General features: G+C 36.1%; 2 protein-coding genes across 7 annotated transcripts in view; both read left to right on the top strand.

The window, feature by feature from the left end:
- The window catches only part of Rgs17 (regulator of G protein signaling 17), a 99,731-nt gene extending 87,989 nt beyond the window's left edge, over positions 1-11,742 (top strand). Inside the window, exon 5 of the mRNA XM_020187020.2 lies at positions 3,483-11,742. Within this exon, the coding sequence (XP_020042609.2) occupies positions 3,483-3,671 (189 nt within the window). The 3' untranslated portion in view covers positions 3,672-11,742. The remainder of the gene's footprint in view (positions 1-3,482) is intronic.
- Positions 11,743-12,179: 437 nt separating this feature from the next.
- Positions 12,180-23,411, top strand: Mtrf1l (mitochondrial translation release factor 1 like). 6 transcript variants are annotated; one of them, XM_020187018.2, is made up of 7 exons: positions 12,186-12,519; positions 16,909-16,988; positions 18,516-18,699; positions 19,173-19,336; positions 21,049-21,166; positions 22,172-22,308; positions 23,155-23,411. In XM_020187018.2, the coding sequence occupies exons 1-7, from the start codon at positions 12,261-12,263 to the stop codon at positions 23,353-23,355; spliced, it is 1,143 nt and encodes a 380-aa protein (XP_020042607.1). In that variant the 5' UTR covers positions 12,186-12,260; the 3' UTR covers positions 23,356-23,411. The 6 variants fall into 6 exon arrangements, 4 of the variants coding, with proteins under 4 accessions (XP_073928167.1, XP_020042607.1, XP_073928181.1 ...); XM_074072080.1 differs by lacking the exon at positions 12,186-12,519 and adding an exon at positions 12,547-16,451 and having other exon boundaries at positions 18,541-18,699; XM_074072072.1 differs by lacking the exon at positions 12,186-12,519 and adding an exon at positions 12,548-16,451.
- The last annotated feature ends 595 nt before the right edge of the window (positions 23,412-24,006 follow it).

Raw genomic sequence — 24,006 nt, forward strand, 5'->3', positions numbered from 1 at the left:
TATTTTCTTCATGATACTCCTGTGGATTTCTGTAAATCCAACCTTAGAACTTCAGACAAAAATGAGAAATGGCAACCTTAACCCAGGTTTGAGCCTCTCCAAGACAGGCAAGATGTACTTTGGACCCTACCAAAATTAGTTACTTGATTTTATCCTACTAAAAATCTTTGCTGCCAGAGATAAATTCAAATAATCAGTCTTGTTGGTAGCTATGATTATTTCCAGTAGAAATAATGAGAATAAAATAATATATGACTAAATGTTCACATGACCAAAATTTATTTAAACTGACAGGAGAATCAGGTTATCTTTAATTCTATAAAATTTAATGTGGGGATACTAAATTTAGTAAAATTTAAGAGCAGAAAAAATACACTAGAGAAGTTATAATTGGTAGAATTTGATCTAGAGTTCTAAAAGATAAAGAAAAAAATAATCAGAATTTGACTTGGAAAATAAATCAGTTTCAGTACAATTGAAAATAAAATGAAAAATGGGAAGAAAGGCTTAATCATGATATGTAAAAAATGTTCAGAAGATTAACTTGATGGATGGTCTTCTATGTGGGGGAACTTCCAATGAAAATCATTTTCTATTTTTGACAGTCCTGGAGGTTGAACTCGGGGCTTCACACTTGCTAGGCAGGTACTCTACCACTTAAGCCATACCCCCCAGCCTGAAAATTAATTATTTTCAGTATGACTGTCATCAGCATCCACAAGGTCAAAATTTCCACTGCATCTTGACAGCCTGAACAAAAAGCCATGTCAAAACTTGTACTCCCTTTCAGCAATAGCCATTTAATACTGCCCTTCATTAGATAAAAATCTAGTAAGACTAACCATGTATGTATAGCCCAGGTCTTCAAAAGCCCCATTAGCAGGATTTCTGTATTCTGCCTCACCATTTTACCTCCACACTCTCTTGAACCTAAGCTCTCCTTGCATTTTCCTCCCCAATAATTTGTGGAATTGCTGGGGAATGTTTCAGTATGATTGCAAGCCACTTTATTTCCTTTATTCCTATCTCCTACTCCTTGTGGGAATTAATGCTTCCAAGTTCACTGAGATCTGTCACAAAGTCACACATGTCATTTAAGGAGCAAGCTCTCCATATAGCTAAAACATTTTTAGCCTTCTAAAACTGCTGCCAAGTCTATCAGAGCTACCTTGCACCCTGTCTCTGTTATTGCTGTAATAAACCCTTCCTCTGCCATCCCATCTAAGTATCTTCATTGAGTAAAAGAATCTTCATTGCCTAAAGAAATTTGTGTCTTTTTCTATGCCTTTCTGTTCCCTTAAGATAAGTTCTCTCCAGAAAACCCCTCAGTCCTTCATTCAGTTGACCCCAGAAAACATGGTTTTGTAAGCCACTCAGATACGCTCTGGTGACTGTGGCTCCGGCTCCAGCTGGGATTCTCCCCCACTACCTTGTATTGTAGATGTCCTGCATTCTGAACCACAAAAATGCCGAAGATGAAACTACAGATTCTTATATCTAGGGTTTGTCCTTGTTGCTTGACCCTTCTGTCCTTCTTTTGACTGACCAATAATCTTTTCAAACAAACAACTAGATATTAAATTTTCTTTTATTTTTCAAATGGAAATAGCAAATGTATTCTTGTTACACATTTCTAAGTGTGAACTGTATTAACTTTCATTATTTTACTACTGTTTGTAAAAAATTAAAAATTAAACAGTGAGGACTCAAGATGTAATGTTTCATTATTTTACTTCTCTCTTAATATTATTTTTATTACTATTAATAAACTGTTACACTAAATTAATTATGCTATTATTTAAGAAGTAAATGACCCTCTTTTTCTGGTCACTAATCCAAAGTTTCCTTCTCCACAGAAACAAAAATTCTCTCAAGTTTCAAAGGAGGGTGTATTTACTAAGACTTCACCACATTTCCGAATAAGATGAATCAGTTCAGACTCCAGTGTCAATATTTTCTTATTGAGTGCAAACACAAAAAATGTTTTCATCTGAAATAAAAAGCTTGAGGGAAAATCTAAACTTATTACTTTGTAGTTGATGATGACTTCATATGAAAAAAGAACTAAATGATCCATTGATAGGACATCTTCTTAAAATTTTTTTTTATGAATTCCCAACAAAGAAGTATAGTCAGCCAAGAGATGTTTAACATTTTTTATTCATAAGTTGGTCTGGTAGAAATGCAATCTGGATCCTAACGATTTCCTGACAAATCTAACAGCTATCCCTGGGTCACTTCAATCTACCCAGCTCCACGTGGTACACAGGCTTAGGAACCTTTGGACACTCAATGCAACATGAGCGAAAAAGACTTTTGCAAAATGCTTATGATAATGTTTATATATAAACGTGTGTATGTTAGGAATGTTTATATGTAAATATAAGTGGTATGTTATGAAACAATTAATTAAGGATCACAATGTACCATTTCCTACTCAATAGTGAGAATTGAAATCAATCAGGATTCTGAGTGATTGTTTTACCTCTTGTACAATTTTTCTTTTTCCTGTTTTTTTTTTGTCGCTGTTGTTGGTTTTTGTTTCATTTTTGCAGTGCTAAGGATCCAACCCAGGGTCTCATGCATTTGTAGGGTTTTTTCCTCACATGGCATTTCAGGACAGAACTTTAGTCCTATTCCATCACTCATACCTTTATTACTATTTATTCATTCCTACTTTCACTTTCCAGCATGTACTACCTAGTCCAAATATATTAGCATTTAGTGGGTGTGTGTGTGGGATTACTAAATAATGACTGAATTTAATTCCTATACACTTTTCAAATAACACTGCCCTGATTATTTTCATGGGTGTTCTTAATTCCTTCTTATATTTCTCCCCTCAAAGATTCCATTTGGAGCAATTGCTCTGCTTCATGTTTAGTACAGAGATCTTTGGATGTATCCCCACCTGAAGATGTTCCCTAAGCCTCGCTAGGTGGGTAGGACTTTGGGAACACCTGCTGTATTTCTGCTTTAATGTACTTTTCCACATTCCTGCTTTCCTACTTTTGACACAGTGGGACCTGTTGGGATGTGAAGCTATTGAGGATCAGCATTTAATATTATGTTCATTTTTGTTGGTACTCTCTACTCTGGTAGTGAATTTATACCCCATTTATCACTCCCAGCAGTCACAGAAAAGGACTGTGGTTTCATGTTGTGGTTTTTCTCTGCAGCCTCAACAATGAGTAAAACTTGTCAAAAGCTCCTGAATAAGTCCAAGTAATCTGAGAGAGCCATGAACCAAATTTCTACTTTAAATGTTTAGCTGTTTTTGTTGTTGTTTGCCTGCTTGATTCAACATTTGAAGGGAGAAAAATTATATAAGCTTATTTAGACTTTTTTCTGAAAAGATGACCTGCAGATTTTAGGTAGTTGAATTTACTCTTTGTGACTTAAATGTCACAAACCTACAGTTACTTAATTGAGGTCTTTTGAAAACAATATTATTTAATATATCTGCTCTTATTTCTTTTTAGGTCAGTCTCGATTCTCGAGTTAGAGAGGTGATCAATAGGAATCTGTTGGATCCCAATCCTCACATGTATGAAGACGCCCAACTTCAGATCTATACTTTAATGCACAGAGATTCTTTTCCAAGGTTCTTGAACTCCCAGATTTATAAGTCATTTGTTGAAAGTACTGCTGGGTCTTCTTCTGAATCTTAATTTTCATTCAAAAAATCATTACGGAGGGCTAGGATGATTAATAAAAATAGTTGAAATACATCGAAAATCAAGTTCCTGAAGAACTACAGGTTGGCGTCCTCAGGCTACTGTGAAAATACAACAAATGGTCTTTGTCTCCAGTTTTATCAAGGTTATCCATGATTAAGTTTGGAGAAAATACCACATAAAATAATGAATTGCCAAATTAAGTTTGTTTTATTCAGCACTCATTCTACTTGCAAGCAAACTGTATTTGTAGTCCTATGAACAGTCTCTTAGTGTATCTTTAGAGACTGCATGTGCAAAGTAAAACTGCTTCGTTTGCTATGTAGTTATTGTACTATTTAATCCAATAGCATAACTTATATGTGTATTTAAGAACTTTTGTGCAATATGGTCTTATAGAAATAATTGCCAAAATTGGCTATGGTTTGCATTTTTTAACATAATCTGAGACAGAAAAAGGCAATTTTTAAAATGTAAACATAATACTTAAACATGCTATATATTGTGTTCAGTACACTAATTTTGAAGTCAATATTTCTGTACATGAAAAAAGAGCTATTTATCGCTGTCTGTTGGAAAATCCTAATGGGAGATTCCTCTGGTTGTTCACTGCCAAAACTGTGGCATTTTCATTGCAGAAGAGTTTGCTATGTTAAAAAAATAATTATAAGAAAAGAAAAAAAGCACAAAACAATTTGAAGATATTCTGTCTCAATGACAAAATCAAAGAGTGATAGTTTTTATTTGTAATAGGAAAAAATGATCTATGTACATATCAGATGTCCAATACTGTAATTTATTAAATACTGGATCTCCAGTTATAAGACAGTTGTGTATAAAGTAATGTACTTCAGTAAGAAAAATACTAAGCTTGATAACTTAGTTTTGGAATATAAAGAAGAAGATGTAATAAAGGAATGCCTACATGTAGCACTGTAAAACATTTTGAACAGCATCTCTCCTGTGGCACATTTTCCCTGAAAGTGAAATCCAATAAAAGCCTAAGTTTTTAGTAAGAAAAGTTTTATAAAGAGTTATGACAAAGATAATCCTCTACTTCAGACCTTAACTGTTTTCACTTAGTATCTTAAGAATGACTTATTTTAAAAATGTTAAAACAAAACTCATTCTCATCCATAATGAAAAGGCAGGACAGTGCTCAGATCTTTTAGCGGCCATGTTATTTTTTATAATTACAACCACTGTTAAAGACAAAATTCTTGCCTGGTATGGGATGTACTTCTGACATTCAAAACAACAATATCTTATCTGGACAAAAATGATAATAATCGGTGTCATATTTATATCAAGATGTGACATTTGAATATTAATATCCCCTGGAGAATATTTTTTTATCTTAAATTGAATGAATATAACACAGAATAACCTAAAATGAAAGTTTTAAAAAGATTTATATCCACTGAGAACACTGGCCTTATATTAAGGATGATATTAAAATTATAAGTTTTCTTTGTCATTTTTAACTACCTCTCATTTTTTAATTTATTAAACATTTTTTAAATAAACAAGTTTGGGGTTTTCTTTTTAAATTTATTTTACTTGAAAGGCTGGCATCATGTTTCTTTTTCCATAAATTTAAAGCATTTCAAGAATTGTTTTTTTAAGTGAATATGATTTTCTAATTTATATAGAATTCAGGAGACATGATTAAAAGGGCTATTATCTATTCCCTATGCAAATATTTTAACTGTTGCAGTGTTTGACAAAATGGGATTTAAAAAAAAATTGAAGAGTGGAAAATGAAATGCTCTGTTTACACTGGCGTTGCTGACTATCCTACCATATTCAGCACTTTTAAATACATTATTTGTGAAAATGTAGTTAAAATGCAAGATAGAAAATATTTATAATAATCATTTCTTTTAACAAATGTCTTTTTTCTGAGAGTGTTAGTGTGTTAAGACATTTTATTCATGTCACTTAGGTATGTAATATTTGAATAATAGTTTTCAGTAATATGTTGAAAAAAGATAGCTTTGAAGATGTTTACAAAAAGTCATATTTTTCCTTAAAAGCAAAGAAAAATATCATCAATTTTATTGTGAAGTTCTATTGTCCCTAAATCATTTAATTTTTCTTAATTAGCATTTAGTTTATTATGCTACTGTGACATATACACATGATAGTGTCATACTTGTTTCTGTGTTTGAGGCACAATAAATTGGTGCACATGACTAGAAGATATGTAATATACTATGACACTCTGCATGCCTCAGTCTTTTCACATGTAGACTTTATTATGTTCTTGTTGTTACTATATATGATGGTGACCTGCTAGTCATAAGTTATCTTTATAAGATACTTTGGACTATTAGATGAATTGTCTGTTTGACAATACTTTTAATATTTTACCAAATGTAAAAGATAGGGTCCTTATAAAGAGCCCTAATCTCTAACCTGGGAATTTGTAGAATACAGATTTCAAAGTTGGTATATCATTTTGAAACCTGATTAAGAAGTTGAGGATTTTAGAGCAGATTTACCTTACACAGCAATGTTGGTAATCATGCTATGTGAGCATTTCCATATAAGCTCTTATTTTGTGGGAAAACACAGGTTTCTCATTGAATTTCAAAATATTTAAAGCTTCAAAGAATATATCTGGGTATTTGCAACTCTGCCAACTTTTAAAGTATACTATAATTTCTTCTAAGTTACAGAGCTATAATAAACAAATTTTTAAAAAACCCTCAATTGGTGTCTATGCTACCATTCCAAGAGCACAATATTTACTTTCTTAAGAGTTTGATTTTTCTTGTGAGTAAATTCCTCTTTGGGGAAATATTAGCACTTTAAAAGGAGCACTTTGCGTTTTAGATTGTGAAGATAAGTTTGTATACTTTGGAATCTGCTGATGCACACAGAAAGAAATTAATGCACTTTCTGTAGAACTTAACTTTGTATCTATGGAAAGAACCAGAAAGGTATAGATTATTTATATACAGATGAATTGGAGACTCAGATCTCTGCAGAGATTGATCTTGTACATAGATCATGCTAAAAATAGATGGAAGACTCTTCTTTATTCTGGCTAATCGTCATTATGTTCCCCAAAGTTAGCATAGAGGCTCTGACAGTGTTATGGGGCAAATATGAATAAGATCAAAACAGAATTTTGATATTGAAGTTTGAAATACAAAAGTCAAGACCATAATGTGGTCTTTTTATCTTAAAATATGTATATATGACCAGTTCTGATAGATGATTATGGTGCACAAGGTGTTCATTGGTATCCTTTAATGCTGCCTAGTATAAAATGTGTATTATATATTTATCCAATAGCTCAGTTTTGTAACAGGACTACAGAAATTGATAAATGTCAATTTATTGGGAGCAAATACACATTTCACTCTGTTAAGCTGATTTAAAATAATACCTGATTCTTAATTTTGAGTTTATTCACCTTTTCTATTTCTTAACTTTAAATGCTGAAAAGACTTACATTATAACTGTGACAAATTACATTTACAGCAAATACAAAATATCATGTGCTTTGGTGAAGAAATGTAAAAGGAAGGAATTTAAAATATAATCAGAAGATATGAAAATAAGAACCTTTGGAAAAAAACAAAAATTCTAAAATGGATATAAAATGCCTATATACAGAACCATATCAAACATGAATCTTGGATTCTTTGAGCTTGGTACACTGGCAAATCAGTTTGAAATGTGGTACGTATATTTCTAAAAAATGTTCTTCCCCGTCTATTTGACAGTTCATGACCCTAATCTTCAAAGTATATTTTGGAAAGTATATATTTGAGTGTTTTTTCAGTTTTTAAATTTCTAATCAATATACAGTGTTTTCCTGAGAAAGCAGTATACAATCTGTAAAAATGTTAGCAATTCTTCCTTTGCTACAATTGCAGATATTTATCAATAAAACTGGTACCAAAAACTTGCTTCAGGTCTTCTATGCAAAATTGCAATTCTTTGCAGCACACAAAAAGTACACAGAGTAATAAGTATTGCTTCCAAATATTAGACTTTGATTTCTTTATAAGTATTATAAAAGTTATTACTCTTACAGGTACAGTCCTATCCTGGCCTAAGTATCATCTTTTCAGATTAATTTCAAAGAATGTTCCAGAGCTTGGCTCTAGTAAAACCACTATGGAAGACAGTGTTGCCCTAACTGGTAATATTTTACATTAGTCTGGGGAGTAACTTTATTCCTATGACAAAAGCCCTAAGAGAACTAGGGAAAAGGAATGAACTTAAGCCCTAGTGATAATAACCAAATTAGTATTTTTACATGTCATATATACAACTTGAAATTCATTCTTCCTCTATTACTTTTCATATGAAGTGTCTTTCCTGTTACAGAATCTTCACAATTTTAAAATCTTTTGATTTATACCTAACTGCTGTCACAGCATTTCCTGTATTAAAATCATGCCACATGCAGTGTTTACTAATAGAAATGTATGCACACAGATTCACATATGAAATATAGTATAAAAACATCAAGAACTCAGAATGACAAATTTTGGTTTCAATTTATATTTCTATTTCCTGTGATGGAGGGCAAGTCATTTATCCTCTCTGAATCTGTTCCCTCATCTGTAAATGGGGAATATTAATTTAGAGGATGACCATGAGTTTAAATAAAATAAATATGTGAAGAATAGTGTTACATATCAAAGTTCTTCACCTCATTAATAACCACTACTTTTCAAGAATGTCTGTATTAAATATCATTATTTTCTCACTTTTAAAACTTAATTATTCACCCAAAAACTACAACCAAGTTTATTTTAAGGTGAAGGATTATATCAATGTCACTGCTTTATTCAAAAATAAAATCACTATTTTCAATTCAATGTCCCACCAAATCTGCAATCTAGAAGTCTTTCCAGCAGTCTAGAATTGTTTCTTTAAACTGTATATGTATTTGTAGAAATATATATAATGGGAATAAAACAATATTCCTAATGATAGGAATAACAGAAAATCAAGCCATTTACCAAATAAATCAATGGGTGATAGAACTAAAAGTAAGTTAATAAGAGATTGACCATAGAAAATATCCTTTTTAATATTATAGTAGTATGATTTTCTTTTAAGAATTTTATCATGAACCTGTGGAAATAACAAAAAATAGAAGTGGCTATGTTCCTAATTTTTTCATTACATCTTTTATTTTAGAATAGTTTTAGATTTATAGAAAATTTGCAAAGATAAGACCAAGAGGCCTCAGATACCCTGCACCCATGGACACAATTAGTCTAAATTAATGGAATCACCATTTATGCATTAAGTCTACAATTTATTCAGATTTCCTTAGATTTTTACCTAATGTCCCAGTATCTCATTGAGGATCCCACATTACATTTAGTCCTTATGTCTCTTTATGGCCCTTTTAGCTGTTTCTTAGACTTCCCTTGTTTTCAATGACCTTGACAGCTTTGACGAGTGTTGTTCTGGCATTTTGCAGAATTTCCCTCTATTGCAATTTGTCTTTTTCTCATAGTTAGACAGACAAAAGTTTTGGGGTTTGGGAAGTAACAGTGCCATTCTGAACAGATGATAGCAAAAGCACATGCCATCTGCATGACTACGCTTGTGAGAATTTCCCAAACTTCAGGCTCCTCTTTGCTGTTGATGTTGACCTTGATCACCACCTGCGGTATTATGTGTAATGGTGATGCTGACCTTGACCATCTGTTGAGGCACTGTCTATTAGGTTCCTCTGCCACAAAGTAATTTGAGAGATTATATTTATGCTGAGCTAAAAAAAAATTGAATAGATTCCTCAACACTAATACTAGGTTTCATTAAAAGATTACTAACAAATGCTATGAAGAAAATACAATGATAGAAAGTGAGATGGGAGAATAAAACTCCAAACAGTATTAGCTTGAATGTTTATTTAATACAGGTAAAAGAGCATTTCTTCTCTCAAACCACCTATTTAATTGCCTTTAACCTCCACACAGTTTGAGTATTAAAGATCTTGATCATACTAACCTTTTAACTAGTAAAAGGTAATTTAAATTAACAAATCACTTTACTGCTTTTCTAGATGTCCTGCACTGAACAATGTATACAACACTGAAGTAATGTAAAACAATATCTTCCCTCTGGCTTTAACGAATTTGTCTTTCATACAATTTTTATCTGATTTTAAGATGTTTGCTAAATCCTAAGAGGAATTTTAATTCATTTGACTCTGTAAAAATGACTGCATTGAACATGTGTAATTTACTGCCATGTTTGTTATATTTAGTAATCTATAACCATATTTTGGACCCCACTAATATTTATTAGCAGACTCTAAAGAAGTTTTGGGTGCATGAATAAAAGGATGAGACACCATGCTTGGTTATTTGGTGATGCCAAAATCGAAAAGATAACCCAAGTTATTTTTTCGCTAATTTACGTTTTCTGGATTTTTAATTACCCTTTCTTTGAATCTATTTCATCAGTTTAGCTATGTACAATAATAGACTTACTGAAAATGATAGAGTTTTCACCATGTAAAAGAATTTGAGCATGACAATAATGTAGGGAAATTCAGAAGTCTCAAACTATATATTTTAGCGTTTTCAAAGTAAATCAAAGCAGGTGTTTTCATCTAGCTATATTGTGGAAACCTACAGATATCATTGTAAAATGCATATGCATTAAGCTGACTTTCTTAAAATGTTTTAAATTAATAAAGAATTCATCAACGTGTCCTTAGGCAGGTTACTGTTTCCTCATTAGTGTAACACTATAGGTGCTCATATATGTTGCTTAAATTGCTTATGCATCTGAGGGAAAATAAATTCTTTGGATTCTTTATATTGCTGTATAAGGTTACTGCTTATTACAATGTTACTTCTTTTTATAAATAAGAAATTATATTCTTTAAATAAGTTACTTTTTGAGAATGCAGCTGAGAGATTTATCACATTAAGTTCAAGTTACTCCCACCACTTACAAAAAAAAAAAATCAAAGTTAGATTTACAGTTAGGAAATAAGTATTCCTGATACAAATACAAGCAACCTGACAGTCCTGGTACTCAGATCAGATTTAAAATAAAATGGGTTCTAACCACTATCTTACAACAAAACATTTTGACAAAATAATGTAAACTTGAATACACAAAGTAAACGGAAGAACTGAGGTAGATGGACCTTTTAAGTAGCAAAACTATTAGTTTTCTATATTTGAAGAGTCATTTCATTCTTCCAACTTACTTTCCCTTTACATGGAGTGCGAGGGGTGAATAGAGACAATGAAAATTCATTTTTAAGGATTTTATACTTAATAGTTTGTGTTAAATGACTGAAGAGTTCCCATTTTTTACCATTTGACGTTTTTAGACAAAGAATAAAGGAGAAGCTATTTCAGTACTTCGTCTCTCTGGACAGTGGAACACCACTTGGTAGAACCTGCCCAAATCTATCAGGTGGTGGGAGTTCCCAGGCTGAGCCCTTGCTTCCCAGTCGTACTCATTTCTCTCTCTCTATTTCTGTTTCTCCGGCGGGCTGTGAGTAAGAGAACTGCAAGGGCAATGCACCAATAAGCTTCAGTATTGGCAGCACGTAACGCGCAGGTTTTGCAAAGTAAGGCTACCAGAAGAAGGCCTTTGTCCCGCACTGACCTGGTGAGCTCGGACCCATGGCTTCTGTACATGCCAGGAAAGCAAAAACCTCAGCCCGGAAAGGACTTGCAAGGCTTTGCGTGCCTTGGCTTGTTGTAACAGGTTCCTCAACCTCAAAATCACTCGAAAGCAGTGGGATTATGTCAGAGATGAAGACAAAGTCAGGTTTTGTAAAATCATTCGGTTGTCTTAGAGAACACTATCATATCCTCATTAAAAGGAACTTAACCCACCGACTGCAGAAAAAACAAGCTGGGGGATGACTGCAGTGCGAAGCCAGCCTCAACAAACGAGCCCACCCTGGGGGTGCAAGGCTGTAATCGCAGGCACACAAGAGGCCCAGGTGGGAGGTCCACCATCAGAGTCCCCGCCTCCGCCACCCCACCCCAAAACTAGAGACCTAGGCTGCAGGTGTGGCTCAAGTGGCAGAGCACCTCCTAGCAAGCCTGAGACCCTGAGTTCAAACCCCAGTACCATAAAAAAAAGACAAATATGAGCAGGAGGAAAGAAAAAGGAGTGAACACACGTGGAAGTAATGGCAAGGTTGGTACCGGGGCCAGGCGACGCTCTGCGTCCCACGTCCACAGCCAGAAGCCGCGGCGGTGACGAGAGCGCGTATCTCTGCCTAGCGAGGGAGGAGGCGCCCGGCCTCCGGCACCGCCCCGCTCGGTCAGGCCCCGCCCACAAAAGACCCCGCCCCCGTCCGGTAACGCCCACAACATGCCCCGCCCCATCGCCGGCCACGCCCCTACCGTTGTCTGTTGCGCCCCCTCAACTTTTGGTCTCCGTGAACTTCACAGCTTTCCCACGCTTTGCCGGAAGTTCTCAGCAACGCTTCCGCCAGGCATTTAAAAACCAGCCTGTGCACGGGGCGGGGCGGGGTTAGCTCGGAATCTGCGTGTAGTGTCGCGAGACCTGTTCTCTCCGGAACTTCCGGCTCTGGTCCGGAGCGCTGTCGGGGTCCTAGAGATGCGGTGTCGGCTTCTGTGGGGTGCTGCCCGTTGTCTGTGGGCCCGCAGGGCTGGGGGCCCGGCCCGCCGGTTCATAAGCAGCAGTGGTCCGCCGCTGGAGGAGCTGTTCGCCCGCGGCGGGCCCTTGCGGACCTTCCTCGAACGCCAGGCAGGGTCAGCAGCCCAGTTACAAGTCAGGGGGCCTGAGCTGTTGGCGGTGTCCAGACTCCTGATGGAGAAGGAGCAGGAGCTGCGGGAGACCGAACCCTTGCTGCACGGTAAGGGCCGGGCCGGGCCGGGCCGCGGCGTCAGACCAGGCGCTGGGCTCTCCGTGTGCCCTTCCCACCGAGCCGCTGGCCGAGTGGCCGCACGCCACCTGTACTCAGTTGCACCTGTTTTTTTTGGGATCAGAGGTGAAGACGGCATCATTACTTGGCATTTTGTTCTCTTGTGTTCCCTTGGTGTGCCCCCTTCTACTTAAATTGACGTTTCTTTGTTGCCTGTCCTCTGGCAGAAGCTCATTTGCCCAACAGGGACAAATAATCCCTGTCATGGGCTCCAGACCAGGGATTCTTGGTGTGGGATGGAGACCATCTGCGATAGTATGAGGAGCGGTGCTTAGTACAGACTTAAGACTCAGAACTGGAAACCTGAGAGTATGCATCTCCAACAAGTTTCGCGTGCATTTGTATCTGGAATAGGGCCCAAATTTCCGCATTACTACAGGCTCCCAAAGATGCCAAAATGTTAGTCCATGGGCCATACTTTGGGCAGGAAAAGTGTAGCAGTGCATGGGGGAGGGCCACAAATTAATAGTAATACAACTTACAAGTGAAAACATGATGTCGTAGTATAACTAAAGACCAAGGAGAGGAAGAACTGTTGGGCAGATGTTGCAGAGGTTGTAAGGACTGACCCTTCGAGGACATAAGTCTAACCCTTCACTACGCTCCAAGCTTTGCTTGGCCTTCTTTATGAACTGACTCATCCAGTGTACATAGCAAGCAGTGAGACAGGCACTATAACTCATCAGAAGAGGAACTTAAGTATAGATAAGTAAAATAACTCCTCAGGGTTGCACAGTTTACAAGGGACGAAGCTGGCATTAGAGAGACTGTAAATGCCATGTTCTTAATCAAACTACTGTACTCCTTAACCAGGGAAGAGGGATTATGGGCAGTGGAAGGCTGGACCTGTTGTAAGGAGTCAAATACTAATATATATGATTGTTTATCCTGTTGGCAGAAGGAGCCAGCAGCTTTTAGATTTGGAAGTGGATGATAGAATTACTTTCTTCACTTAGGAAGCTTGATTTGTAATTTTTTTTTTCATATAAGTCAACCTGGAGTGGGATAACATGCCTAGAAAAACAGGAGAGGGATACAAGTGTCTAAGTGAGGGGAAAAAAAAAAAAAAACAGTCTTAAGTATTTTAAGAGAAAAGCATCATGCCTTGAGTTTAATGGATGTCCCAGAAGTATCTTTTGGAGAAAAATTAAATTAGTTTCATAGCTTAAGCCAAGCTTAAAATCCACGGGGACTTAAGGGGGAAGTATTTTGAAAAATCAAACTCCAGAAGTTAACAGAATGTTACAGAATGTAACTCAGTGTAATAGAATATGTCATTCAGGAAATCTTGAGTTACTACTACGTGTCAAACACCACTAATTATAAAATTATTGAGCAATATTGGGAGCTTACAGTCTGAAGAGAAACAGATGCTTAAGTAAAAATGTGAGTGAATGAGTATTTAATTTCTGTATAAAAAGTAGAGTTATAAAAAGCAAAACTGGCATTTGAGTAGATCTTTAAAGATAAGAAAGAAAATGTAGACAGTGTAAGAAAAGGCAAAGTGACCAACAAAGATAAAGGTGCCACATGGGGAAGTACAGTGTGACAGGAGCACAGAATGGGTCTGGGAGGTGATAATAAAAGAAACCTGAAAAAAAAAAAAAGAAAACTAAAACTGGAAAAACAGAGCCCTGCATGACAAAGAATTTGGATTTGTTTTTATGGACCATGAGAGGTTGGCATATGTTTTTAGACAGAGAAGTGGCAATTTTTTTTGTTGGTATTGGGGTTTGAACTCAGAGCCCCAAGCTTGCTAGGCAAGGGTTCTACCACTTGAGCCACACCCCCTCCCCATCCCTTTTTGCTTGTTACTTTTCAGGTAGAGTCCTTTTCACCTGTATGACCTGGACCTTAATCCTCTTATCTATGCCTCCTGTGTAGCTGGGATGAAAGGCCTTCACTACAATGCACAGCTTATTGGTTGAGATCAGGTCTCACTAAGTTTTTGCACAGGCTGGCCTCAAGTAGCTGTGATTACGGGCATGAGCCACTGAACTCAACTCTAAGAAGTATTTTTTAAGAATATTTAATGCTAGCCTTAAGTTTTGAGGATGGGTTCCATCCAGTGAGGAGGCTGTTAAATAGTCCAGGGGAGAGGCTATGGTGCTGCAAGGCACGTTTTAAGAACAACAGTCAGTTTGGTGGTTTATGTCCTCAGGGTGCTGGAGACACAACATTCTAAGAGAAAGCTCAGGTTTCTGGCATCAGAACGTGAGGGCTACCGCGAGAATATAAAAATTGAATTGGATTTAGGAAAAAGACATGTTTGTCTTGAGTGCCATATTAGGTTAATAAAAGTAAACCTACAGGAAGGTCATTTAGATAAAGGTATCTGTAGTGGTCCAAGGAAGGGAGGGGGGGAACCTACTGACATGGGAGAAAACTGGTGAGCCTGAGCAATGATAAGGAGAGCTCTCAGGTAAGATACACACGGTTACTTAAAAGCAGATGAGAATGCTTGGGGAAACCGAGAGATATGGACAAGGCCATTGATACACTGTACTGTGTTTGAGGAGCAGGCAGAGCTCTGCCACCTTGACTTCTAAAGTAAATGCAACTGTAGACACCAATAAAAGTTTCAAGAAGTAAGGGCTTGTCAATGTCTGACTTAGAAAGTCTATGCTCATCTCTTCAGCTAACAAGGAAAATGGTAAACCTGGTTTTTATTCCTAATTTGGATGGGAAAAGGGTGACAACAAGCAGTTGCTTCAAGGACTGGAGAAAAGGACCCCTCTAGAATGGAAAATCATAGATAGGTGCCCAGGAAAACTACACTGATTAATGATACAGAAAGAGGAATTAAAGTTATTATAATTGCCTGTAAGTCCTCAGTCTAAACCTCTGTTGCTGCATTGTCCAATAAAGTACCCAGAAGCCTCAGTAATATGGACAGTCTGAATTGAGATGTGCTGTCAGCATAAAATACATACAGGTAGGCATTGTGGTGCACACCTGTAACTAGGGTACTTGGGAAGCACAAGCAGGATTATGAGTTGAGACTAAACTAGGCTGCACAGTTCCAGGTCAGCCTGGGCTACAAAGCAAGACCTTGTCTCAAAATAAATAAATACACACAGCTTTCAAAGATTCGGTATAAAAATTTTAATATTTTTATATGATTTAAATGTCTAAATCATACTTGGGTATACTGAGTTCCAACCCCAGTTCCAGTTTAGTCTTACAGAACATAACATTTCAGAACTGAAAAGCACCATGGGGCCATCTAGTTCGGAAATTTTATTCTTGATGTATCCAAGACTCAGAAGTTGGGTATGTGGCCCTAAAGCACATTAGTGGTTAAGCTAGTACTAACCACTAATTTTTCCTTTTCTTGAAGCAGTACATTGTCCATTTCACCCAATTTCTTCCACAGCATACCATTTCCAAAATCATTTTCTACCATTCCACCAAATGTGTCCTGTATTTGCTTACTTCATTTCGCTGTTGTCAATCTTGCTTTTTGTCCATCCCCAAAAACAAACAAAAGAAGAAAATTGTTTGAGGTGCTACAATTTTAATGTTTAATCACATGGTATTTAGGTTTTTATTCTTTGTGAGGTTTTCCTCTGCTAGAAAAATAAGAAGAAAATAAAATTACCTGTAATTCTGCCATAAGAATAGGTCATATATGTATTATCCCCAGTTCCCAACAGTAAACATACAGATTGGTTTGATCTACAAAGAAAACAATTTGTAATAGCTAAAAATTTTCCTTCTCTCCTTTCATAGGCTGCATGTTGTCCATACAATGGAGAAATGAGAAAGTATATTTTGTTACGTCAAAAATGAGAATTCAAAGATTAAACAACTAGAGAGAGACTTCATGTATACATTAAGCAGAGTCCAATAAATGTTTTAGGGTAGGATACTTACTTTATATGATGAGAATATTTATAAGGCAATAAATAACATTCTACTTTGTATTTCAATTTTGGCCTAATTGGTGAACTTTCTGTTCCCTTTCTAGCTTTCTAACCAGCTAAATACATTCATTTGTATTGTACAGCTTAAGTTGGAAAATTGAGTTTATTAATGTGAGGATTTTATGGAGGTGAAATTATAGAAGAGTTTAACCAGTTTCTCCATGTATTTTTATAGATAATCTTTTACTTTTAGTTTTACTTATAATTTCTTTTGTTATCTGAAAAGTTTTTTTTTATAATTATATGCTCATGAAAACTAATGTTTAAAATATTACTTTTAACTAATGACATTTATAAAAAGTTTATTGTTATCCAGCTACAATAATAGTAAACTTATTACCTTGAAATCTGTTGACAACACTAAGGAAAACTTAACTGCTCCCTTTTTTCTTAGATGAAAATGAAGATTTAAGGAAGCTTGCAGAGAACGAAGTGGCTTTGTGTCAGAAAGAAATAAGTCAGTTGAAGCATCAGGTATGGTATCTGTAAGGAATGAAGCATTCTTGCCACTACTCTTTATGTATTTGATTAGGGGTTTATAAAAACAATAGAAGTAATTAGCTTGTTACTATTGAGGATAAACTTGTTATTTTAACTTTTAATTTTTTTCAGCCATATTGAGGTATTACTGACAAAAATGTCTACTGAAGGTATACAGTGTGATGTTTTGATATACGCATACATTGTAAATGTTTACATACCAGTAAAGAGTTTCTGTTTTTTGGGGGTTTTTCTGGTGATACTGGGTTTGAGCTCAGGGCTCCTTTCTTGCTAGGCAGGTGCTCTACCACTTGAGCCACTTCACCAGCCCTTTTATGTGTGTAGTGTTTTTTTGAGACAAGGTGTCGATTTTTCTCTGGGCCGGCCTTGAACTATGATGCTCCTGAACTCTGTCTCCCCAGGAGCTAGGATTACAGGGCTCTGGTCAGCTTTAATAGGGTTTTTAAAGCAGGAAAAGACATGCTTCCTGTGGTCCTACTTTTATCATGCTAAAAGGACTATAGAACTCTGACAAAAAGACAAATGTCACATTATTAGCATTTTTGGAAAGACAGTAAAATACTGGCATATTTCCCCTCTTGATTTTTTTTTAAGGGCATGAGGATAGAGGATGGGTAGAGAGGTTATAGAGTGAAGGTTGATTGTAATCTCCTTGGGGTTAGGACTGTATGTCTCCATCACTGTTACAGTGTCAGTTCTAGAGTTCCAGAACTACAACTTTTCTCTTCCATTTTAAGAAAGCCTAAAGAAACCTTGCATGTATATTTCTACTATAGTAGGGCCTCAGTTTCTAAAAGAGCTAGAATCTTCTTTTGCATTCTACACATGGTATAATATCCTGCTGACAATGAGCACTTAATTTTTATTAATTGGATGGAGGACTGATACAAATCATATAAGAACTTCAAGAGCCTGGCATGGCGGTGCATGTCTATAATCCCAACTACTCCGGAGGTGGGGATCAGGAGGCTCATGGTTCAAGGCCAACCCAGGTGAAAAGTTAGTGAGACCCCCATCTCAACCAACAAGCTGGGTATGGTGGCAAGTGCCTGTTGCACCAGCTACTTGGAAGTCATAGGTAGGAGGATTGTGATCTGAGGCAGGCCCTGAGCAAAAATGCAAGACCCTATCCAAAAAAAATAAAGCACAAAAAGGCTGGAGCATGACTCAGGTGGTAGAACGCCTGCCCAACAAGGACAAGGCCTTGAATTCAAGCCCCGGTACTACAAAAAATTTAAACTCCAAGAAGAAACAAAAATAAGCTTGTAAGTTTTAGATGAATGCTGTAACATTCGTAATATGGTGGTGACACTAATATTTATGGAAGTTACACATTTTACATTTCTAATTGGCAAGATCATTGAACAGTATTGAACAACCAGCATTAAACTATTTGCTTAGAAAAACAGGTTAAATATTTGAAATTCGAATTGCTTAGTTTTTTGTGGAGTAAGTTTTAAATAATTCATTATAGCAGAGGTAATATTTTTGTATTTACAGATTGTCTTACTTTTGGTTCCTCCAGAAGAAACAGATGGAAATGATTTGGTCCTGGAGGTAACTGCAGGAGTCGGGGGCCAGGAGGCAATGTTGTTTACTTCAGAGATGTTTGATATGTATCAGCAGTATGCTGCATTTAAAAGATGGAAGTTTGAAACCCTGGAATATTTTCCAAGTGAAATAGGTCAGTAAGCTGTTCAATTTGTTTTGGTAAAGTGTATATTTACCTACATGTATCCTAGGAAAAGGGTTAGCAAGACTATGACTGGAACTTATTTGTAAGCAAGTCTAGGTAGTTTTATGCTCATTATGTACTTAATAATTTTTAATATAAACATCAATTTTGAAAATCTCGTGGGTAGTCATTCAGTAATAACCATGGACAGACTAATGGTCTTTAAAACTGGTCTTTACCTATATCATTGATATCAGTTCATTAGTGCAAACACTTTATGTTTAGTACTTAAAGCAATAAAGTATTAAAACAATGCATATCATAGACTTGCTAAAGTTCTTTAATATGTTTGCAACCTCTCTGTTTATATTCTTTTGTGGTTCTTTCAAATGATAGTAAGATAAATAAGATAGTAAATGCAGTGATCAGTTATTTATACATAACAGGGATACCAAAAAAATTGTTTTTCCTGTATTTTCAAGGTGGCCTTAGACATGCATCTGCCAGCATTGGGGGTTCAGAAGCCTATAAACACCTGAAATTTGAAGGAGGAGTGCACAGAGTACAAAGAGTGCCAAAGACAGAGAAGCAAGGCCGCATTCATACTAGCACCATGTCAGTGGCAATATTACCCCAGCCTACTGAGGTAAGGCGTATAGTCCTGGGCCCATTGCTTCCCCAGCCCCAGCAACACACAAGAATTTACCAAATTGAGAGCCGGGCACCAGTGCACCAGTGGCTCATGCCTGTAAACCTAGCTCTTTGGGAGACTGAGATGGGCAGGATTATGGTTCAAGGCCCACATAGGCAAATAGTTCTCAAGACCCCATCACCAAGATAACCAGAGCAAAATGGACTGGAGATATGGCTCAACCAGTAGAGTGCCTGCTTTGTAAGCATGAAGCCCCAAGTTCCAAATTGATTTACCTGTTTTCTTATCCTTTGATCTTCCTCGCATATTTTGAATTGCTCTTGAGAATTTATCTTAGTCCAAAAAAATGTAATGTGACAACAGATGGTAAGAATTTAAAGACTTATAAGTGGTCCAGCCCCTAACTTAGACATTATGAGACCATCTCTATAGGTGAAACAGTATTAACCCATATTAATATGAACTGTTTCCCTTCATAGTGACTTTGCTTTGTATTACTCGGTCCCCAGATAATATTAAAGAAAGGGCAATTACTTAAAACACTTGCTACTTCACAACCCAGTCACAGTAAAATGGAAGTATAAACACAGCAAACTCAGTAAGTATTTGTAAGAAAATTAGTATAGAATATATGTTTTGCTTAATTTCTCTTCTGAAGAATGATGGGGAACTTTTTATTTGTTCTTCAGAATGTAGTATAATTTGAGAAGTTTGAGGGTTTCTGTTTATTAATGTTTAAGAAAAAATGCTACTTGATTCTGTGTAAGAGGGTTATTGGAGTTTCTTTTCATAGATCTGATTTATGTGTGAAGTGTAGATGATGACTTGAACAGGAACAGGGAGTAAACCTGTATGAGCAGCAGGAGCCTGCCTAGGAATTAGGCACCTCAGCTCACCATCTTGTAGGCAATAGGATCTTTCAAGAGGCCATGGAAGGCTGGAGTCCATGTATCATCCAACTCTATTACTGACTGTTGAGAGGGAGTTGTGTAGGGAAACATGGAGTGCTTAGGGAACGGTATGGTTCTTACTGCCAGGATTCTGGACATGTCATGGAACAGGCTATAATTCATAGAACAGAGCTTTCTGCTGGTGACTCAGGACAAAGCAGTAGCATTATCCCCATCAGATTCCAGTGTAATCATTAATTGGCTCCTTGGTCTTTGCCTCTAAATATGTTTACAATTAAACAAAATCTTTCCTTTATTCAAACTAGCATTGCTTTTTTCCCTCTTCTAAAGTCTTTGAACTCAGAAATATCCTACAAAATCTCATTTCAGCTCATATATACACATTTGTAACAGTAGCTAAATTGTGTTTATATAGACAAAAGGGAGTAATTTACAAAGCTGTTCTTGACAATTAAGAAGGGTTGTTTTTGTTTCATATTATGATTCCTTATTCTTTCTAAAAGGAGAAAAAGTTCCAACTATTGTCCTTTGTGATGGTGATGGTGGTAGGAGTGGAATTTGAACGTAGGACTTCATGCTTATAAAGCAGGGGATCTCTTGCTTGAGCCACACCTCCAGTCCATTTTGTTCTGGTTATTTTGTAGATGGGGTCTCATGAACTATTTGCCCAGGCTGGCCTTAAACCATGATCTTCAGATCTCAGCCTCCCAAGTAGCTAAGATTATAGGCATGAGCCACCAGTGCTCGGCAGTACATGTAATGTTTTAAAATCCCAACTTCTCTTCATATGCATAGATTAATCTGGTGATCAATCCTAAAGATTTGAGAATTGATACTAAGAGAGCCAGTGGAGCTGGGGGCCAGCATGTAAATACCACAGACAGTGCTGTGCGGATAGTCCATCTTCCAACAGGTATGTACTTAAATTTTCAACATAAAACATGGAAAAAAATCAGTTTCTGAGGGATACGACTAATTTTCTACTGAAAGAGATGTTCAGTTACCAAAGGAATATATACTATACTAAGGTTGTTACTGATTACTTTATTGACATATGGATTTTTTTAGCTGATACTCTGCAGGATAATTACAAGGCAAGGAAGAGGGAAGGCTTTGAGCCCAGGGAATTTCCACATCAGTGACTGCTCTAAATCACTGATTCTTAGCCCTTTTGCAAGAGAGGGCAATATGGACTGACTCCTTTGAGAAAATAAAGTGTTGAACTTCCTACCCAGAACATAACATACCTGCAAATTTTTGCATATACATTCAGGGCTTCGTTCCATTAGTTCATTCACAGACCTCCAAAGTATCTGATTCTAGATAATTAGGCAAAGGGACTATATTCTGCTAAGTAGTAGAGTGTTTCCTATTACTTAAGTGATAAAAGACTGCATGGTTAGCAGATCTCAGTTATCTGGAAAGAATCTCCTTCTGTGACTGATCTCAAATAATCACAGTTCACATTAACCAGCAGAGGCTGATGGGATTAATGGACATTGATTTTGTTCTTTTAAGAATGGAAAAAATCTTCACATTAAATGTGGTGGTGGTGTTTTATATAATATAGGAAAGGGGAAAAAAAAATCCCCAAATATTGTCATCTCTAGCAATAGACTTTTATCTTCCTTGTCACTTCATTTTTATAGGAAGTTTTTTTTTTTATGGTAGCTAGCTGAGAATATGGACAAGCAATCTGTATTAAATGTGTATTAAATGTTTTGTTTGTTTAGTATGTACACCTCAATATGGAAATACTTTGTGCTGTAGTATAGAGTTAAGTGTAAAGTCTTCCTTTTATTTTAGAGTGATGTTTTTCTCCCCTCATGAAGGAAGAAGAAAAGGATGAGAAGAAAAAATATTCCTTGATAATAAAGAAGATCTTTCTATTAAAACTCTTTCTCATGACACTATTCAGGTGTTGTTTCTGAATGCCAACAAGAGAGATCTCAACTGAAAAATAAAGAGATGGCTATAAAAAAGTTACGTGCAAAGCTGTATAGCATGCATCTAGAGGAAGAAACAAGTAAAAGATACAATGCTAGAAAGATTCAGGTAAAATGAATTTTACAAATGCTTCTAAAGGATAAAATACTTTTAGATAACTCAGTCAAAATTGTTTTCATATATATGTGAAAATAAGAAAACAATTCAAGTAACCTAACTAAGGACTGTAACTGTTTTGTAGTAATCTTACACCTCTCCCTCGTATTCTATATCCAAAGGCATTTTTCTCAGACTTTGTTAAAGTACTAAAAATGCAGGTGCTCTACTACTTGAGCTGTCCTCCCAGCCCTTTATTAAGTCCAGTTAATACTTCCAAAGGAAGGTGAATATTGTCTGTATATTTTGTGTACTGGATGAAAATAGAATAATGAAACCTGCTGAAATTATTCTAAGGGAGGCCGAGGGAGAATGACGGAGGGCATGAATCTAGTTAAGATACATGTTAGCACATATGTAACGCCACAGTGAAATCCCCTGTACAACTTAATATATGTTAATAAACAAGACTTCCTCAATAAGGGGCATTTATCACCTTGTCACCACTCAAGATGACCCCATTAATTCAGAGATTCTATTTATCTGTTATTTAAGTATGAACTGATTTCCAAACTCTCTTTATAAATACATCATTATTGCATAGGAGACGGTATTTTAATTTTACATATGGAGAAATTAAAGTTTGGAGTTGAAGTAAAGTACCTGAAGTCAGAACACTGAAGTGGCAGAGACAACATTCAAATATTAATGTCTGATTTTAAAATTCACATTGTTTTTTTCCTCTATCATGTCTCCATGTCATTTTGGGATTCAAAATGTCTAAGGTAAATTTGTAGGTTTAAGTAGTGTTGAATCTAATTGTACCTCATGTCTTTTTTTTTTTTTTTTAATATGTAGGTTGGAACTAAAGGAAGGTCAGAGAAAATAAGAACATATAACTTTCCACAGAACCGTGTCACAGATCACAGAATAAACAAATCGCTGCACGATCTTGAAAGTTTCATGCAAGGAGATTGTCTACTGGATGAATTGATACAGTCACTGAAGGACTATGCTGATTATGAATCCCTAGTAGAAATTATTTCCAAAGAAAATTAAGTTTGTTTGTTATTAAAGCCTTTTACAGTACAGGTTAGGAAAACTGTACTACAGCAGATTGTGTTGTGTGTCAATGCTCACCAGTAATTCTCTTGGAAAACACAAGTTAACATAATTGGAAGTATTATGCATATTTACACCATAGATCATTAATGTAGCTCCCTTTCAATGTATTAGTAAAACATACAACATAATCATAATGTCATAACTCATAGGCTCTTATATACAAAAAGGAGACGAAGGAAAAATTGTTTTATATATGATCTTTAATGGGTGTTCAAAATTTGGCTTAACTTATGAAAACTTAAAATATAAAATAGAAGAAAAATGATTCCACATTACTTGGAATCAAATCAGGAGACTGAAGTTGTATCATTAATTTGACTGACATAGAATTAACAAGTGTGAATATACTAGCACTGAAAAGATAGTACCCTAGGACTGAGAGAGATTACCTAATGAAAGTACACCCTTACAAGGAGTTCCCCTTCCCCATGATGGAGTCAGACCTATTAGCGGGTATGGCTACAACTCATTTAATGGGTTGCCCTAGGTCAGAGCTTGTGTGCAGCTGGTGGATAGGCCTTACAAGCAGAGAATCTCAACCCCTTAGGGATTGGGAAACACGAAGCCTTTGGTCAAGGTATGAAC

This window comes from Castor canadensis, chromosome 1 (genome assembly GCF_047511655.1).
Source record: "Castor canadensis chromosome 1, mCasCan1.hap1v2, whole genome shotgun sequence".
NCBI classification, from domain to species: Eukaryota; Metazoa; Chordata; class Mammalia; order Rodentia; family Castoridae; genus Castor; species Castor canadensis.

Bases quoted from the DNA above. Each gene is read 5' to 3' on its own strand.
- Mtrf1l (XM_020187018.2), top strand. From the start codon at position 12,261: ATGCGGTGTCGGCTTCTGTGGGGTGCTGCCCGTTGTCTGTGGGCCCGC. The intron at 12,520-16,908 runs GTAAGGGCCGGG...CTTTTTTCTTAG, and splicing joins GACCGAACCCTTGCTGCACG to ATGAAAATGAAGATTTAAGG. The intron at 18,700-19,172 runs GTCAGTAAGCTG...TGTATTTTCAAG, and splicing joins ATATTTTCCAAGTGAAATAG to GTGGCCTTAGACATGCATCT.